Genomic DNA, 19,339 nt, shown 5'->3' on the forward strand with positions numbered 1-19,339 from the left:
CCCCAGCGTGAGTCCCGGCTGCAGCCAAGGTCGGGGGAAGCGCAGGGGAAGGTGAAGCGATGGTGGCCTCACGTGAGCAGCCAGCGAGCCAGTGCTGGCTCAGCCGGGACAGCGGAGGGCAGGGCAGGGGCAGGGGAAGCAGCCGTGCGGGACAAAGCCCGCTGGGGTGGCACGGCCCTGGAACTGGTTGTGCCAGCTCAGCCCCCGGGTACCTGACCTTGGAGAGGGGGCATGGCCACAGCCTGCCTCTCCTTTGTGCTACTGCAAGGCACGCATCCCCTGGGGGCTCAGCCCCTTCTGCTTGGTGCCCTGTTGCCTCTTGCCCCTACTGATGACACCTCCACCACCCAATGTGCTTCTGTGCTTTGCCAAGAGCAGCTCTTGCCCCCCAACTCCGTGCGCCATGCGAGAGGCTTGTGCTCAGGCAGCGGAAGGAGGGTCTCGGGTGGGATACGGAGGTGGAGCCTGAGGAGGGGCTGCGGCCGCTGCTCCGAGAACAAAGCCTGGCAGCAGCAGGCTCAGGACTCCCACCATGTCCCAAGTTGGGATCCGACCACATCCACCCCAATGGCAGCGGAGCTGCTTGCAGGGTGCCTGCTGCAGCCACAGCCCCTGCGCTGGCCCCGGCAACTGCTCCGCAGCTGCTCACACACTCCTGCAGCCTCTAAGGGCGTGCTCCAGCTCCGGCCTGGCTCCGAAATGCTGGTGCGAGCAGGGTGTGGGGGGAGCAGGCAGGGCCCGTCGCAGCCTGTCCTGTATTCCACCGAGTTTGAGGGGCTCATCCACAGGCAGCTCTGAAGGGCTTGTTTCGGGAAGGGCCACACCAGCATCTGCCCCAGCTTGTGGGGATCAGTCCCAGTACGCTCCCTTCTGCCACTCCAGCACAGAGACCCCTTCAGCACGGCTCTGGGCTGGTATGTGGGCAGTGCTAGGGGTCGGGGGGGGGTAAGGACAATGCTGCCTGCCCTGGCAGGAGCATGTAGACCCCGCTGGGAGCCCTCACAAAGCCCTGCAAGGTCCATGCGAGAGCAGCTTTGGGGGTTCATGTGGAGGCAAAACCTCCTGGAAAAGGCACCATCGTACTCAAGGATGGGGGGGGGGGGCGCAGTTGGATGGCAAAGGGGACCCCACAGGGGCTGTGCCCGCTGATACTTTGTGCAGAGCAAGGGCATGGTTGGGTCCATGGGGCAGAGCCCACAGTTCCACATCCTTGGAGAGGAAACCTCAGGGCACAGGGGCAGAGAGTAGCTGAGGGCACAGGATTCCCGGTGCCCCTAGGGTGGGGGGACATGGGGCAGAGGAGGGTCTGGGGTGCAGAGGAGCAGGAGGTCCCCAGGTTGCAGGGTCCTCACGAGGGGTAGCACAGGGCACCAATCCCCAGGGTGGAAGAGAGCCCAGGGTGCAGAAACACCGAGGGCGCAGGGTCCCTGCAGGGAGCTGAGCCGCGCTGCAGCTCTCCGGGTTCAGAGTCGCTGGTGGCAGAGTCAGAGCAGAGCGCAGGCTGCGGGTCCCAAGGGTGCATAATCCCGGGGCCGAGCCGTGTGCGGGGGCACCCCCGGGGCGTTTGGGTGCTGCCCGCAGCCCCGGGGAGAGGTGCGGTGCCCGGGGGCGCGGCCCGCGGTGTGCCCCGGAGGTGCCCCGGGGGCGCGGCGGGGCCGGGGTGGGGGCCGGGCTGGGGGGTGGGGGGGCGGAGAGGGGGGGGCCGCCGTTCGCGGCGCTAGGACCGGGCGCGGCGGCGGGCGGAGCCTCCCCGCCGCTCGCCCCTCCGCCCGGCCGCTGCGGCAGTGTCTCGGAGGCGGGCAGGCGGCCGGTCCCTCCGGTCCCCCCGGCAGCATCCCGGCCCCGCCATGGCTGGCGTCGGCTTCGCGGCGCACCGCCTGGAGCTGCTCGCCTCCTACCAGGACGTGATCGGCGAGGACAGCCCCACCGACTGGTGAGCGCGCCCGCCGCCGCCGCCGCCCCTTTGTCCCCGCCGCCGCCGCCGCCCTTTGTGCACGGAGCCGCCCGGTATCACCGGCCGCGCCCCGCGCTGTGCCTCCCGCCGCCCCGGGCCCGCGGTGCCGGCAGCCCCGGCACACAAAGGCGGGCGGGGCGGCGGGGGGGGGCGGTGTGCCCGGCCCGCGGCCCCCGGTGCTCGCACCTGCCCGCCGCTGCCGCCGCACCGGGCCGGGGCGCGGTCCCCGCTTTGTCTGCGCCGGGCCGGCACGTGCGAGCGCCGGGACCCGCCGCCTCCGGGAGCCTCCGGTACGGCCCGACCCCCCGCCGGGCAGCGGGCGCGGGGAGCAGGGCATCCGCGCACGGCGGTGCGGGCCCGGCGGTGCCCCCGGTGTTGGGCCTGGCCCCGGGTCCCTCGCCATTGTCTGGAGCCGGAGCCGCGGCCAGGGGCACCCGGGGAAGGGGGAGATCGCGGTTCCCTCTGCCCGGCGGAGCGAGGCCTGCAGCCGCGAGGACAGCAGGCATCCCCCCCTCCCGGTCCTGCTTTCCGCGGCCCCCCAAGCTCCCGGGGTGCTCCATCGCCGCGGGGCCGCGATGCGTCGGCCCGGGACTGCCGCGCCGTGGTGATGTGCTGCGGGCTCGGAACGAGGGGGCCCTTCCCCAGCGAGATCCCCGCGCTGCCCTGCCCTGCCTGCACCTCCGTGCGGGGCACCCTGTGCTGCGGGCGCCGGGGCCCGGCAGGATCCAGGCCCCGCTGCAGCCGGTGCAGCAGCCCGCAGGGAGCATCTACCCATCACCCTGCCGGTCCTCCAGCACCCATCTGCATCTCCCAGCCCCACCCGGGTGCTGTGGGGCTGGCTGGGGGTGTCTGATCCAGGATCCTCTCCTTTCCCCCCAGAGTGCCCTGTGCTGTGCAGTGGGGGGGATGCTGCTGGTATCCTGGGGTGCAGCTCGCTGGGCAGAGCTGGGTGCTGGATGCATGCTGCTAGTGCCGATGTCTGATGGGGATGCCAACTGTGCACCCACCACCCACTCTGGGTGCACCCACTGCCCAGCTTGGGGTATCCAGCACCCTGGGGTGCACACCACTCTCTAGCTGGGTCCCTGCTCTTGGGACACAGATGGGATCTGGGAGCCCCCCAGGCTTTGTGGGCCTGGGCAGGTCCCACCCTACCCCAGGTCTCTGGGGACCCCACAGTCCTGCTGCCAGCCCAAGGGCGCTGTGGGGAGCGCGGTGTGTGCCGGCCAGGAGGCAGCTGTCAGCCCTGGGTACATCTCTTCCCGGCATCTGCTGCAATGAGCCCTCCCTGCCAAAGCTGCTGAGAGCAGCAGAAATGGTTCCCGGGAAGGCAAACGCCAGGGCTAGGCCCCCCCCTCCCGGTTGGGACCCCCCCACCTCCAACACTGAGCCCCATCCAGGCAGCGAGCCTCTGCCATCCCCATCCTCGGTGCTGAGCTTGCCCCATCATCCGCAGCCCATCCATCCCATGGTCACTGGGGGTACCTGGCACTTGATGCCAGGTGGGAGCAGCATCCCCACTGCAGGGCCCAGTGCCCGGGTGTGAGATGAGGGATGATGCTGCGGCAGCTGTATTGGGCAAGGTGATGGGGACCATCCCCCCTGGTGATGGCCCAGCGTGGCTGAGCCAGGGGCTGTTAGAACACTGTGCAGAAGCCCAGCCCTGGGTTGGTGCCGAGGGATGCCGTGTTCTTGCCCAGCTGGGATCCCTGTGTTTATCCCGAGATCCTTGTGTTTAGTCCGGGATTCCCCCTGCTCCAGCCCGGTACTGGAGGGTCCAAGCGTCCCCTCCCCCTGCCCGGCCCCGCGGAGGCTGCTGGGGCCCATTACTCGATCAGAAAGGAATTTGGTGCTGCCTTCTAAGCACGCCGACTCCCTGGAGCTCCCAGCCACATTGGAAACACATGTGCCCGGGCTGGGGTGGGCGAGCTGGGGCGATGCTACCCCTCCCTAGCCACAGCGTGGGGTCAGGCAGCTGCGGGTGCCCCATGGGTGCTGCTCCAGTGAGCCATGGGGCCATGCGAGGACAGTGGGGCCACTGTCCCCTTGGTGGGGTGATGGGGGATCTTCACTGGAATCCGCTGCCCATAGGGAGCCCACCCTGCCTGGGCTGCACCAGGCACCTCTGGTGATCCAGATGCCTGGAGCCCAGAGGTGAGAAGGGGCTTGTGTGGGTTGGGTGGAAGGATTAAAGCCCAGGGAAGGGGGTAAGTGATGTGGCATGCTGCCTGCACCCGCTGTGACATGGCTGGTTCCTGCTGCTGGGGTGATGCTGTTGGACTGCGGGTTCCTGGGACACCCCTGGGGATGCTGCTGGCCCTGTTCACCTCCAGACTGGAAACCTTTGGATCCTCCATCCCAGGATGTGCTGCCAGGCCGCGCTGCTGGGCTGTGTTCCGGGCATGGCTCTGTTTCTGCTGCAAGCCCCGGCTGTGCTGGGAGCATCCTTGGGTGCAGGCAGCAGCAGTGCACTCAGCTACCACCCTGCATGGTCCCAGGGGGAAGAGAGCAAGCAGTGGGTGCCCACAGCACAGCAGGTCCTGGGCCGGGGCTGCAGTTGCAGGCAGGGGCTGCATTTGCCCTTCCCCAGCGCAGCATCACAGACGGTGCTTTGCAGCTGCTTTGCCGGCTCCAGGCCGGGAGCTGGCGCCGGCTGGGGCGGCCGATTAGCGGGATCGGGATGTGCGGATTAAAGTCAATCTTGTTGGTGCAATTATCTGCGGCTCGCTGCCAGGGGCTCAGGGCTGTAGGTGCCAGGGGGTGGAGGGAGCCCCCTCCCCATGTTACACACCCGCCTGCCTTCCCCTTGTTCTCCAGCACCCAGGGTCCAGCCGTGGCCCTGGTTTGGGGGTGGCTGTCCCCATAGGGACCCCCAGGTTCCCATCCCCCAGGCTGTGGCTGGAAGCTGGGTGAGGACGGCTCTGCTTGGCACTGGGGGATTTTGGTGCTCTGACAAGCACTGCACAGGCGCCGCCAGCCGAATGCCGATGGGCAGAGCCGCCCTGGTGCAGGGATGGGGGGGTCCAGCACGGGCGGCCCCAGCTTTCCGGGTGCAGCGTGTGACGGTGGCAGGAGGTTTGGGTGCCTGCCAGGCCCCAGCAGATCCCCGCTGCCTGCCTGCCTCCCCCGCTCCCCTCCGCTAATCACCTCGTCATCAGGGCGAGCTGCATCCCAGCTGGGATGGGGGGGTTGCCATGGTGATGGAGGATGCTGGTTGCCTAGCAACATCCATCCCCTCGCCCACCTGCCCTGGACCAATTTGGCATGTGTTCTCCCCCCCCCCGTAACTGGCTGCATGCCCCTAGGGATGTGCAGACTGGTGGGGGTCCCCATGGAGCCCCGGGGGGGCTGGCCAGGGTGCAGTGGGAGCGAGAGGGGGTTTCCCATCCGCCGGGAATGGTTTCCAAGAAACAGTCTCCATGACGGCCCCATCACACCGTGGTGGCACATTGATTTGCTGCTGCACCGGCATCCTCCCCCGGCCTGGTGCCTGCTGGGCTGGCGGCTCACGCAGCCCAGCACGTGAGCGGCCCCGAGCTCCCTGCCAGGCCATGGGGCTGGCCCCAAAGCTGGTCGGTAGCTGGCAGGGGCGGGGGGAGGACAGGGACAGGCATGCGAGGAGCCACAAGGCCACAGTGGCTTGCGTCATGGCATGGCTGCCAGCTGTTCCCTGTGTCCAAGTGACCCTTTTGTCCCGAACCTGGGGACCCTGCCTGCAGGGAGGGGGAAATAGGCCCTGCCCGAAGCCTGGCCCTTCACAGTGGTGATGGACAACGGTTTGGGGTGGCTGTGTGGCAGCTTGAGGACACATAGGCAGTCCTCCAGGACTCCACTGACCTCAGTGTTATCAGGATGGGGAGGTGGGAGGCTGGCTCATGCTCTCCCCAGCTGTGGCTGACCCACACTGTCTCCCCAGGGCCCTCTACACATACGAGGATGGCTCTGATGACCTGAAGCTGGCAGCATCAGGAGGTAAGCTCCTCTGTCCCCACAGCTCGGCTCTGCCAGCCTTTTTCCCGGCACCCATCCTGGTGCTGGATGGACATAGGCTGATGGTGCTGTGCCAGGCGGAGGTTTGCTGGAGCTCTCTGGCCACTTTGAGATCCAGAAGGTGATGTACGGCTTCTGTAGCGTCAAGGACCCCCAGGCTGTGCTCCCCAAATACGTCCTCGTCAACTGGGTGAGTGGGGGTGGCTGTGCTGGTGGGGCCGTGCTGTGCCCACCAGAGCCACAGTGTTGGCAGGGGCATTGCTGTGTGCAAGGCCAGGGAGGATGCGGGTGCCCCCCTGTCCCACTGCCTATGGTGGTCGCCCTGCCATCCATCCCTGCCATAGGTAGGTGAGGATGTGCCGGACGCCCGCAAATGCGCCTGCGCCAGCCACGTGGCCAAGATTGCCGAGTTCTTCCAGGTGGGTGATGCTGGGAAGGGGGATGATGCTGCTGGGGCACGGACCCTGGTCCCTGATGACTGCTTTGTGCCCTCCCCAGGGCGTGGATGTCATTGTCAACGCCAGCAGCGTGGAGGACATCGACCCCGGGGCCATCGGGCAGCGTCTCTCCAATGGTCTGGCCCGTGTCTCCAGCCCGGTGCTGCACCGCCTGCGGCTGCGGGAGGACGAGAACACCGAGCCCGTGGTAATGTCCCCATGGAGGCTATGGCGATGGTGGCGGCGATGGCAGCGGGTGCGGGGCATCCCCCCCGCCTGGGGCTCCTGTCTGCCGCAGCCCGTCACCCCGTGTGCCGCTTACTGTTATATTCCCCCTCGCTGATCCCAGCCCCTCCGTCCCCCCCGCCTCTCCTCCGTCCCAGGGCACCACGTACCAGAAGACTGATGCCACCGTGGAGATGAAGCGGCTCAACCGGGAGCAGTTCTGGGAACAGGCCAAGGTGGGGTATGGGGAAGGCAGATGGTAGCCCCTGGGGAGCGGGGTGAGCTGCTGGCAGGCTGATGGGCAGCCCTGTCCTTCATCCCCCCCAACCAGAAAGAGGAGGAATTACGCAAGGAGGAAGAGCGGAAAAAGGCTCTGGATGCCCGGCTGCGGTTCGAGCAGGAGAGGATGGAGCAGGAGCGGCTGGAGCAGGAGGAGCGGGAGCGGCGCTATCGGGAGCGCGAGGAGCAGATTGAGGAGCACAGGCATGGCGGGGGCTGCGGTGGGGCTTGTGTGTGGGGATTTGCGTGTCTGGGGTGGCCCTGAGCATCTGGGTGGGCGCATGGGTGTTTGCTCAGGGGAAGAAGTTGTTCCTGTTGAGGGTGCTGAGGCATCGGCACAGGATGCCCAGAGAAGTAAATTCCCCATCTCTGGCGGTGTTCAAGGCCAGCTTGGACAAAGCCTTGGGTGACATGGTCTAGTGTGAGGTGTCCCTGCCCATGGCAGGGGGGTTGGAACTGGATGATCTTTAGGTCCTTTCCAACCCAAACCAGTCTGTGGTTCTATGATGGGGTTGGGGCAGGGGCTGGCAGGAGCCAGTGCCCAGCCCCTCTCCTGTGCCCCTGTCACAGGAGGAAGCAGCAGAGCATGGAGGCAGAGGAGGCCCGGCAGCGCCTGAAGGAGCAGTCCATCTTCGTAAGTGCTGCAGCGGGCATGGAGCCGGGCTCAGAGCCGCAGCCTGGCATCACCCCTGGGGAAGGGCTTTTCCCAGCTGGCTCCCCAGGGCATCCCGGGGCTGGGGGTGATGCTGAGTCTCCACAGGGGGAGCAACAAGAGGAGGACGACAGGCAGCAGCTCAGGAAATCAGAGTCGGAGGTGGAGGTGAGTGTGGTGTCAGCCATGCCCGGTGCTGGACCTCGCTCCCCAGCCAGTGGTGCCCAGAGCATGTGGGGGGTGCCTGGGGGGTGTTGGGTCTCAGCGTCCCCCCATCTCTGCAGGAGGCTGCTGCCATCATCGCTCAGCGGCCCGACAACCCCCGGGACTTCTTCAAGCAGCAGGAGCGGGTGGCATCGGGCAGCAGTGACGCCATCTCACCGGGCAGCCACAGGACAGGTGAGGGGCTGGGGGGCTGCAGGCACCAGGGGGGCACAGAGAGCCCCGGGGGAGCAGGTGAGTGTGGTGCCACCGGGGCTCCCCACAGCTCAGTGGGTCGCAGCAGGATCTGTGATGTGGGGAGGGGGTGTCCCCTCTGCTGTCCCCAGCGCCGCGGTTGTGGGTGCCATGGGCACGAGGATGGCAGGGCATCGTTCTGCTCTGCTGTGCCACCATCACCACCACTGCCACCACACCTCATGTGGCCCCTGCTGCCGGGGCAGCTTGGCAGGGGCTGGATGTCAGAGTGTTTTCAGCAGGGGGGGGTCATTCTGCTCCTTGCTGGGTGTTGTCCATTCACCATCCATGGCACCGTGCTGGCGGCCAGGTTGGCAGCGTGGTCGGTGCGGCTGGGGTTCAGGGTGGCTTGGGAGCTCATCCCATGGGGGCAGCTATGAGAGTAAGTGGGGCACCCGGTGTGCTCCTGGCTGGCAGGGAGTGCCCCATGGAGAGGCTGGGCTGCCCCACAGTGCGGGGCCCTGCCCTGGGACTCTCTTTGTGGCTTTGGGGTAGGGGCTGGCTGTTCTGGTGGGCACCTTGGCCACGGGGCCATGTCATGGTGCAGAGCTGGGGGTCGTGCTGGCGTGCTGTGCCATGGGGCTGTGCTGGAGGGAGCCTGTGATGTGTGTTTTTGCTGTGGGGTCATGCCATGGGTCATGCCATGGGCTGTGCCGTGGGGCTGTGCTGTGGAGTTTTGCCTCAGGGCAATGCCATGGGTCTGTGCCGTGGGTCGTGCCATGGGCTGTGTGTTGTGGCCGTGCCGTGGGGCTGTGCCGTCAGTTGTGCTGTGAGTTCATGCTGTGGGGCCGTGCTGTGCCTGAGCAGATAGCTGGTCCCAGGGCTGTGTCCTGGCCTCTCTTCCCACATGGCCATGCAGCACCACCTTCCATCCTTCTGTCCTGCTGTCTTTCCATCCTCTTGTCCCACCATTCTCCCACCCCACTGTCGGTGCTGCCTCCTGTCCTGCCGTCCTCCCATCCCGGTGCCTCCGTGTCCCGGCCCCACCATGGCTGTGCCGAGCAGGGACTGACCCATCTCTTTGCTCTCTCTTTCTCTCTCCGTCCGTCCGTCTGTCTGTCTGTCTGTCTTTCTCTCACAGGTCGTCTGCACTGTCCTTTCATAAAGACAGCTGACAGTGGGCCGCCTTCCTCCTCCTCCTCATCCTCCTCCCCCCCGCGGACCCCCTTCCCCTATATCACCTGCCACCGCACCCCAAATCTCTCCTCTTTCTTTCCATGTAGGTAGCTGGGAGCCCCTGGGCATGCAGCTTCGGGGGGCTACGCCGTGGGCAGCTGCCCCACAGCCCACCCCAGCCCCACAGCACATGGAACCGACAGCAGAGGCAGCGCCGCTCCCACACACCTCAGCTGGGGCTGGCCCTATGGCGGGTGCTGTGCCTTTGGGGTGGGAGGATGCGGCAGGCTCTGCCTGTGGGGCAGGTTGTGCCTGTGGTATGGGAAGGGGGCACCGGGCAGGCTGTGTCTGTCGGATAGATGAGGACAGGGCAGAGCTGTACCCGTGGGGCACACTGTGCCCATGGGGAAGGCGGGGACAGAGCAGGCTGTACCCTGGAACACGTAAGACTCTGTCCATAAGGCAGTGCAGGACAGAAAAGGCTGTGCCCATGGGGCAGAAGGGGCTGGATGGTGCTTGGGGCCATGTGGGACTGTCCCCCCCCCACTAGCCAGGGATGGCAGGGCACAGAGCTGTGCCTGCAGGGGCCAGGCAGTGCCAGGGCCCATCAGGGTGATGTATGGGCAAAGCCGACGTGCACCATGGCATGTATGGGGCTGCCTGCTCCCATACCTGGCGGATGTGGGGTCTGCGGCTGCGTGGGGCCAGTGGGCATGCCTGGAAGGGCACATGGTGGTTGTTGCACTCATGGGTGCCTCTGCCCTGCCAGTGCAGGATGCAGGGGCAGGTACATGGTGATGTGTTTGACAGCTCATGGTTGGCGTGGGGCAGGAGCAGGGGCAGTGCTGGGGGCTGGTCCCCTGCCTGTGTGGGCACCCCCACATCCACCCCCCGTCTCCCTTGTCTGCAGGCAGCCAGTCGGACGCATACCGCAAGGCCTCGGCAGCGGGCTGCAGCCCCTGCGAGCGCAGCCCCGCCGCCACGCCGCTGGGCACGCCGGGCACCCGCGTGCCAGGTGATGACACACCAGCAGCGCCCAAAGGTGGGCGCAGGGCTGGCGCTGCCCAGGCTCATCCCTGCAGCGCAGCCCCTGCTGCAGCCCTGCCACTCTTGCATGGCATTGTGCATCCGTGCTGTCCTGTTTGCATCCCTTGAAAGACCCCTGCCCTGCCGGCTCTGCTGTGTCCCCAGTGCATCCCCGCCGTATCCGCTGCTCTGCACCGGTGCATCCCCGCCGTCTCTGCTGCATCTCCTCCCCCAGTGCTCCGCCGTCTTTGTTGCATCCTTGCTGTCTCCAGTGCATTTGCTAACACCAGTGCATCCCTGCTGTCTCTGCTGCACCCCACCCCTGCATTTCCCATCTCCAGTGCATCCCTGCTATTGCCAGTGCATTCTCTGCGCTGAACATCCCCGCCATCTCTGCAGCATCACCCCAGTGCAGCTCCCACTGTCTCTGCTACATCCCCCAATGCGACTCTGCCCTACCATCTCTGCCAGTGTTGCAGTTTCCTTCCATGCATCCCCACTATCCCACTGCATCCCCACAATGCGTCCCAGCCAACTATGCTGCAGTCTCCGTGCTCCATCCCCACTGGCCCCTTTGCACTCTCTGGTGCATCCCAGCTTTCTCTTCTGTATCTTTCCAATGCACCTCTCCCTGTCCCCTCCACATCCACTGAGCTTCCCAGCTACTCCCCCCCTCCACATAGGGCTGAGTCACCCCCCAAGGGATCGCCTTGCCCCCCACCATGTTCCCTCCATACCTGGTCTCCTGGTGTGTGCCATGGGTGCCCTCCCTGCCCACTCTCTCCCACCCATCCCCGCAGCATCTCCCCACCGCACCCACCCAAAGAAACCACCCTCCCAAGTGCAGCCCTTTCCCTGGGTGTCCCTGAGCCCTGGATAAGGGGGGCTGCCTCCACTGACTGCTGTGCCCCCCTTGCAGACACCCCCAGCCCCAGCACCCAGGAGGCCGAGCCAGCCACCCCCGAACAGCACTGGCCCTTCCCGGGGCCCGAGGACAAGGCCACGGAGCCCCCCGGGGACGAGCCCAGCCTCAGGCCGGTGTGGACAGCGGGGGGTGACATCCTGGGGGACCTGGTGACCCTGGAGCCTGCTGAGCCCTCCCCGACACCCACGGCCACCGAGCTCCAGCCCGGGGGGACCCCCAACCCTGAGAGCCTCATCGACTTGTGGCAGAGCGACGGGGCTGTCCCCCCGGCTGCCTGGCCCCTGCCTGCTGCCCCTGTCCCTGAGGGACCCCCGGCCGTGCTGCCCGACGAGGGGCCCCTGCTCAGCCTGGACGAGCTGCCCGAGCCCCCCGCCACCTTCTGCGATGCGGAGCAGGAGGAGGAGGAAGAGGAGGAGGCAGCCGGCGGGGGGGGCCCCCAGCCCGGGGGGCTCGGCTGCCAGAGTGCCCCCCAGGAGGATGCCCCGGGCCGAGAGACCCCCCCCATCACCAACGGGGAGATGGCCCCCAAGGATGGGACGCCGGGTCGTGGGGAGCAGGTAAGCATCGCTGTGGGGGAGGTGGTGATGGGGTGATGGGGTGGACGCGGAGGTCCTGACCATTGCCCCCACCCCAGGCCAGCGAGGGCTACTTTAGCCAGTCCCAAGAGGAGGAGGTGCCCCCCCCCGAGGAGCCATCGGCCAAAGCCCCCCAGCCTGTCTTCTACAACAAGCCCCCAGGTGAGTGGGGACGGGGAACATGGGGGGATTGTCCATCCCTCTATTGGACATCCCCACCATGCTGACCCCCCCACCTTGTCCCCCCAGAGATTGACATCACATGCTGGGATGCGGACCCCCTGCCCGAGGAGGAGGAGAGCTTCGGGGGGGGTCTGTAAGCCCGGGCCCTGCTGCCGGCACCTGCAGCTTGCCCCGGCCGGCGCGGGGCATGGGGGGGGCCACAGCTGGGGGCCCGGACCCCCCGTCACCCCGCTGGGGCCCCACAGGCTGAGGCCTCCGGGTGGGGGCCCCCCCACTGCACCCTCACCCCGGGGCACCTTTTGCAGCCCCCCCATCCCCTCTCTTTTTTAAGTTGTCGGTAGGAGCAGTGTGAGCCCCCAGCCCCCCATTAGCAGCTCCCCCCCCCCCGCTGCCCCAGCGCCCCTTTGGAGGGGGGGGACACGACACATGCTCGCATTGCCTGCCCAGCTATGGGACAGGGTCCTCGTTCTCTTCGTGCCCCCCCCCCCGGGAGTCCCCAGTACTTTGCACGAGTTAAAAGCAAAAAGGAATAATACTAATAATGGATGAATATGGCAATAAAGTGACCTGACCGAGGCGAGGCTGCAGCCAGCAATGCCCTCCCCCCCCCCAAACCCCAGCAGGGAGCTGGCGTGGGGATATCACACCCCCCCTTCTTTCCTTGCTGGGAGCCCCCTCCCCCCAATTCCCTATCCCTTTCCCCGTTCCCGGTGACTGTTTTTGGAAAGCACAAGTTCTGTACCGGCGGTGTGCTCATGTCTGTTAATAAATAAAGCGACTCCCATGGGGGCTGCAGCCTGCTGGGGGGCGTGGGGGGTGCAGGGAGGGCTGGGGAGGGTCCCCGCGACGCCAGGAGCCAAACCCGAGCCACAAACTTTTATTCTCAAACTGTAACAAACGAAAAAGTTAAGAAACAAGAGCAGAGTCCGGGTCCCCAGAGCCCCCGGCCGGGGGGGGGCCAGCGAGGGCCAGGCGGGGAACCAGCCCCTTCCGCGCCGGCGGCGATGGCCCGCGCCAGGGCGGGTGTCCCCGGGGTGATGGGGGCAACCGAACCCAAATTCCCATCCCCCCTCTTCCCCCAGTGCCGGAGGGGCACCCGCAGTAAGGTCCGGGGGTCCCCCGGTGCCGCCGTTAGACAGCGGTAGTCCTGCCGAAGAGGGGCATGGAGACCGGGAGGTGCCAGGGTCCCGGCTCGTAGGTGTCCCTGCTGCTGAGCTCCGAGTCCGTCCAGCTGGGAAACATGCGAGGGGAGCACTCTGCCTGCAGGTAGAGGTCCGGGCAGGCAGGGCCGGGGCTGGCCGAGCGGGGCAGGTGCAGTGCGGAGCCGTAGCCGGCGTCCAGGAAAAGGGGTTTGTAGCTGGGGGGCTGCTCCTGCTTCTCCAGCCGCTCGTGGCTCAGGAACGGGGCGTTGATTTTGCGGTAGAGCCCCCGTGTGTCCATCAGCACCTCGCTGTATGGTGGGGGGGGCTCCGCCATCAGCAGCGCTTCCTCGTAACACGGCGGCTTTGACAGGTCTGACTCTGCAAGGCAAAGCCCCCCCCGGACCCCTGCTGCCATCAGTGCTGCGCCCCGGTTCTCCTGCTGTATCCCCCCCAGACACCAGGGAGAAGCGCACGCTGTGCCGACATCTCCTCCCTGCTCCTTACCGTGCCGGCAGCTCCAGGGCCGGGGGGGAGGGATGTGGTGGGGGTGATGATGGTGGGGCTCGAGGCGCAGGCGGTGGGGAATGGCGATGCCGGGGGGGCTGCCCCCATAACCCTCGTAGTGCAGCGGCTCCAGCTCCAGCGCACGTAGGCTCTGCTCCCGCAGCCGCTCCTCTTGCTGCCGTTTCACCCGCCGCCGCAGGTAGCTGCAGAAGCAGCACAGCAGCACGATGAGGCCCCAGATGAGCCAGAAGCCCGCGAAGCAGGTGAGGAAGGTGTAGGTGCCCTGGGACATCACCATCTTGGCTGCCGGTCCCGGGGGGAGGCCACGGCCTCTCCCTGCCCTCGGGGTGGGGGATGGGATGCTCAGGGCAGCGGCAGGGCCAGGGCAGGACCCGATGCTGCCAGGGCTACCGAGGGCATCTCCCCGGGCCGTGCCCGGCGGCGTCTCCTCCGGCCCGCGGGCGCCCACCGTCAGGGGTCCGTCCTCGCCATGGAGCCGGGGGGGGCTGGAGCAGGTGGGTCAGGCCTGGGTGCGCTGGGCGGGCGGCGGGGCTGGGGGCCGGCGGGGCGGGCGGCGGGGGGATGGGGCCGGCGGGGTCCCGCTGCCCATCGCTGGGAGGGGGCCGCTGGGGAGGGGGCCCTGCAACGAGACAGACGCGAGTGTGAGTGTGGCAGGCACGCGGCCGCCCCGTTCCCACGGCGACCGGCGGGGAGCCCTCCGTGCACCCCCGCCATTGCCCCCACGGCGGCAAAACCGCACCCAACCCCAGCTCCCGGTCACGGCACTGCCGGGCACCCCGGGGAGCGACACGGATGCTGTGGTCACCACAGCATCGACATCTTCAGCGCCAGGGGGTGTCCACTGGTGTCCCCACTCCTGCCCACCCAGTACACCCCACATCGCTGCAGGGCCCGGGCAGCTCAGCCCTCCGCCGCCAGCAGGGAGCCCCGGGGTGCCTGAGGAGGAGGAGGAAGAGGAGGAGGAGGGACGTGCAGAGCTGCCGGCTGCCTGCGGCACGTGGAGCTTGCGGGAGCACGTGCACTGCGGCCATCACTGGCCTCGCGGCCATCAAAGAGGCTCAGGGGATGGTGGCACCTTGACTCGGTGATGCAGGGCAATGGGAACTGTCACCTCTGTCAGGTCACGGCCTTTAGGCAGTGTGACAGTTTGGTCATGTCCAGTCAGGCATCAAACAGTGCGTGCCAGGGACTGGGGGGAACATGCACATCAATGAGTGGGGAGCAGCACCCATGGGTGCTCACAGAGAGGCATGTAAGCATACGTGAGGATTGTTATCATGGTATGGGAGAAAACTGGCCTGCCCATGGGGAGGTGGGTGAATGCTGAAGTGTGGTGGCTGAAGGCAGAAGGACCACAGTGGCATCATCGCTTCCACATGCTTCTGCTAGGCAAAAGGGTCCCTGTCAGCTCATCGGGCAAGATCGCGGTGACCATGGCAGGGCCACTGGGTGCCAGGGGCTGGCAGGGCAGAGGAAAGGGCAGTGGGGCCGGAGGGCTGAGCCCAGCCAGGAGGAAGGAGGAATGGGGAAAGGAAGGGGCCGGAAGCCATGGCCATGCTCTGCGGGCAGTGGTGGGCAGCAGAGGCTGCTTCATCACACAGATGGAAGCGGGGACAGGGGCACTGTCAGGATGTGTCTGGGTAGGGGGTGCCCCTTTTCTGGGGCTCCCCAAGCTGCCATCACTGCCTGCCCAAGGCCATCTCGGTGCGGGCAGAGCTCGCCAGTGCCGGCAACAACAGGGTCCCCGCCGGCAGCCTGGGTGTCCCCGGGGGCACCGTGTGGGAAGGGCCGAGGGTCGAGCACCAGGAGGGCCGCCAGAGGAACACCGGGAATGATGGCGGGGCGGGGAGTACTGACGGCGCCTGGAGACCGGGGGCGTTTGCAGCTGGGGGAGCCGGGCTGCCCGGGCAGTGCGGGCTGCGGGAGGAGCGGGGCCGGGCTGGGAGACACCCACACCGGTGGGGGAAAGGGCCGGCTGCCCGGTTGGGAGCAGCCACCGGGCCGCCCCGCTGCCCCCGGCTGCGGCCTGGGCCCCGCTGCCCCCCCGGTGCCTCCGGCGGGCGGGGGACACCCCGGCGGGGGCCTCCCCGCTCCCGGTGCCGGGCGCGGCAGCCCCCTCCTCATCCTCCTCCTCCTCTTCCTCCGCCGGAGCGCGCTCCCGCCGGGCACGGACCGGAGCCGCGCGCCCTGCTACGCGCCGCGCGCCTCGGCCCTGGCCGCCGCTTGCCGGTGCCGGCGGTCCCGCGCGCCCCCGCCCCGGCCCCACTGCCTCCGCGCCGCGCAACAGGCGGAGGCGTCGCGCCCGCTCCCTCCGCGGCTCCCGTTACCGGCGGCGGCGCACGTGGCTCAAGCAGCGGGCAGCGGCTCCATAGGGCGGCGGCGGCGGGAGGGGGAGCAGGGGGAAAGTAAGGGGGCCCGGTGCGCGGCGCCGCCGCCGCCTCCCGGCGCTGCCTTTGTCTCCGGTGAGCGCTCCCGCGCCGCCGCCGCGCGCCGCCCCGCCCGGGCTCCCGCCCCGCTGCTCCGCCCCGCCCTCGGCTCGGGGAGGGACCCGGGAGGCGGCGGACCCCCCGCACCCCCACCCCAGGACCCGCCGCCGAGCGGGGGCTAGCGGCAGGGGGAACGGGCACTACCATGGGAATCCCCTTCCTCTCCCCGGGGGAACGGCCGCGGGGTACCGGTGGCGTGAGGGCCGTGGCATCCCCGGGGGTGGCCGCGGGAGACCCACAGGGCGGGGATCGGGGATGCCCCCCGGATGACGGCCCCACGGTCCGGGTGGGGTGATGGTCCTGCGATGCCCTTTGAGGTGATGCTCAATGGGGTGATGCCACGGGCTCCCGCATCCGGTGGCCCCGCACTCGCCCGGGGGTGGTTGGGGGATGCCGGGGAATGCCAGCCACCCACTGCCCCGGTGCCAGCCGCAGCCTCCTTGGGTGACAGTCACGGGTTCCCCCAGGGTGGCGGCCAGCGCAGGGACAGTGAGAGGGGCAGTTCAGCTGCTCACGAGACCTTGACAGCCCACGCTGCAGCGGGGCGCACGGCTGTGCGGGGCAGGAGGCCAGCCTGGCCCCGAGGACAGCAAGGGACAGCAGTGGCACTGGGTGACACAGGAGCCTGCCCTGGGGGCACCCCGAGCTGCCCCTGCCCCCGCAGTAGACCTCTCACTGGCTTCGTGTCCTCGTGCGCTGAGGCTCCCCCGCCCATTTGCCATCGGGGCCGCCACCAGCTCTTCTCTGCTGCGCCCAAGGCTGGTGGTCACGGTCCCCATGGGAAACCTCCCCAAGCTCCTTGGGACGGGGCAAAAGAGCCCCACTCCCCATTCGCTGCACCCTGGGGCACCCTGGTGACAGGGCAGAGCCGTGCCAGAAGACGGGTGGGTGACCGGGTGTGGGTCCCCACGCAGGCTGTGACCCTGCCGCCGCTTCCTCCCCGTGGGCAGGGTGACGGCCGCACACACGGCGCATTGTTCTGCCGGGGCCCGGCCGGAAGGACTTCCTCCATCCCAGCCAGGGGACGACCCGGAGCCGCCGGGCGCCCGCACGGGCAGGCAGAGCGGCTGCGGCAGCCGGCCAAGCCCCGCCACCTCGCTCGGAGCAGGGCCGTGGTGGCCATGTCTCCCCCGGCCCCCTTGGCCCCGGCTCCGACTCACCTTGTCAAAACTCGCCTCCTGCGATCGGACCTCAAAGCGTGGCCGCGGCCGCCCGGCAGAGCCGGTTCGACGGTTGTGGGAGTGCCCGAGCAGCACCCTCGGTGGGCAATGGGCTGCGGCCATGCAGGGGGGCTCGGGTGCTCCCTCGGGGCGGGGGTAACGCAGAGGCGGGGGGTACGGCGGGGCCCTCGGGCATCGTCAGGTTAGGGCGATGGCGGGCGGGGGGGCCAGGCCTCCGGCCCCGCCAGCGCCGGGGGCCGGGAGCTGCCTTCCCCTTCCCCACGGCGGCGGGGGGAGGCAGGCGGGGGAGCGCTCCCCGAGCCACATGGTGGGCTGGAGGAGGAGCCGTTGCCCAGGCAACAGCTGAGAGCATCCTTCACCCCTGAAAATCGTGTGCCGGCGCTGCCGCCACAGCCCCACGGTTAGAGACTCAGCACCCCGGACCCACAGCGCCCCAGCACCCACTCAGAGCTCGGCCAGGGGCTGCCGTGTCCGTGGGGTACAGCTCCAGACATCCATCAGCAACCCCTGACCCACATCCTGCTCTCCCGCCTTCCCCCAAGACAGGGATGTGGATGAGGCACACCCCAAAGGCTGGGACTGGGACAGAGCTGGGCAGGAGGGAGTTGGAGATAGGCAGGGCCCCCTCCATGCCCTGCTCAAGGCAGGGGCTGCCCAGAGCCCGGCCCTGCCCGCACAGCCACGCTGGCGGGGTGACAGACACCACTAACACACTGGTGACCCCAGGATCCGGGTGCTACAGCCCCGGCAGTGCCGGCAGGGCGGCACCACATCCCCGGCTGGTGCGGTGGGAGCAGCAACCCCCAGGCAGCCCCATCCCCCCACCCTGCCTGCTTTCCTTCCATGGCTGCAGAAAATTCCTGGATTTTACCCCAAGATGCCCCCTCCGAGTGTGAGAACTCCTCCTCGGCCTGCTCCCATAGCAACTGTTCCCTAGCTACCCAGCCGCACTTGCTATTCTCATCCCTGTGCAGCTGCGTGTGGCCCCCCCGCGCTGCGCATGAGGCTGCTGCCACCACCGGCAGCCCCACCAGCGGCCCTGGTCCCCAAACCCACCCTGCAGCCACCCCAGCCCCCTGTGCACGCTCCCCCTTTGGTGACTGTCGTGACCTCAGCCCTACTCACACCGTGTTCCCCGTGTTTTGAGGAGCTGTTCCTTGGCCTGAGACTGCTCTGTGCTGACACAGGGTCCCCCAATGCACAGTTCCCCCAAAGCAGGGATGCACAGCACCCAGAGGGGAGCAGGACTGTCCCCAGCCCCACAGGACAGCCCAGGAGGGGCCATGCCAAAGGCAGACAGGGGACCATGGCAGACATGAGCACCCCAACAGTACAAAGCCCAAACCACCCGCCAGAAGCCACCGAAGGCCACCCATGCTTCCCAACGCTGAGCATCAGCCCTTGTTCCTGGAGGACAGGAGAACCAGCAGAGCCCATGGCAACAGGAACAGAGGGCCCTGCTTCTCTCCTTCCAGCCACCAACGCTGCATGGCCCACAGAGGCCCCCCTTGACCCAACAGCAACACAAGGCAGTCAAGCTCAGGCTTAAGAAAAGGTTAAAAATTTAAATACTCTCCCACTTTAGTGCAAAGCAAGCAAATGATACCACAGGTCCAAATTGGTGCTCAGCCCCCCTGGGGGGCCTGGCTCAGAATGAGCACGAGGCAGCAGCACACACACGTGCACACACGTGTGTGTACATACACAAGAGACAAGTTATTGCTTGGGGCACAGCTGGGATGGGTGTACAAGAGGAGACAGGACAAGCAGAATAGAGAGGGGGGCTGAGCACTGCTCCCCAGGGCCACACAGGGCTCCAGCTCCTGCACTCCTGCCTGCCCTTGGGCACAGGAGCTGTGCTGGCTCTCCAGGATCCCTGGGGACACACACCAAGCCAGTACAGCAGGCATGCTGGTCCTGGCCCTGGTCATTCTTAGGTCACAGCTCAGAGCATGAGCCCAGGAAGGGGGCTTCATTCACACAGCTTCATTCCCTGAGAGCAGAGTCCCTTATGTGTCTGCTCCTCCAACACCACACTGGGCCTGGGGGGTCCCAGCACGCATAGAGAGGTGGTCCAGAGCTGGTGGAACCACACTGGGGCTCAGATCAACCCTTTGGCCCCAGCAGCAGGTACCTTCCAGCAGGTACCTGCTGTGGCAGAGGCTGTGTCACACTGTCGCAGCCTGG

At 67.7% G+C, this 19,339-nt stretch overlaps 2 protein-coding genes across 3 annotated transcripts; one reads left to right on the top strand and one right to left on the bottom strand.

The window, feature by feature from the left end:
• Window positions 1–1,847: 1,847 nt before the first annotated feature.
• Window positions 1,848–11,955, top strand: DBN1 (drebrin 1; the record flags this gene model as incomplete). Of its 2 annotated transcripts, XM_080626893.1 has the most annotated exons (15): window positions 1,848–1,933; window positions 5,871–5,926; window positions 6,022–6,134; window positions 6,289–6,363; window positions 6,443–6,589; window positions 6,765–6,842; window positions 6,938–7,089; window positions 7,456–7,519; window positions 7,646–7,705; window positions 7,822–7,936; window positions 9,075–9,216; window positions 10,024–10,151; window positions 11,055–11,617; window positions 11,695–11,797; window positions 11,885–11,955. In XM_080626893.1, the coding sequence occupies 15 exons, from the start codon at window positions 1,848–1,850 to the stop codon at window positions 11,953–11,955; spliced, it is 1,953 nt and encodes a 650-aa protein (XP_080483019.1). The 2 variants fall into 2 exon arrangements, with proteins under 2 accessions (XP_080483019.1, XP_080483020.1); XM_080626894.1 differs by lacking the exon at window positions 9,075–9,216 and having other exon boundaries at window positions 10,020–10,151.
• A 994-nt stretch (window positions 11,956–12,949) lies between these two features.
• PRR7 (proline rich 7, synaptic) lies at window positions 12,950–13,762 on the bottom strand (the record flags this gene model as incomplete). The annotated part of the gene is made up of 2 exons (XM_080627017.1): window positions 12,950–13,338; window positions 13,465–13,762. 2 exons carry the CDS (start codon window positions 13,760–13,762, stop codon window positions 12,950–12,952), a joined length of 687 nt encoding a protein of 228 aa, XP_080483143.1.
• Window positions 13,763–19,339: the final 5,577 nt, after the last annotated feature.

The sequence above is a fragment of the Psittacula echo genome (assembly GCF_963264785.1).
Source record: "Psittacula echo genome assembly, chromosome: 11".
NCBI lineage: Eukaryota > Metazoa > Chordata > Aves > Psittaciformes > Psittacidae > Psittacula > Psittacula echo.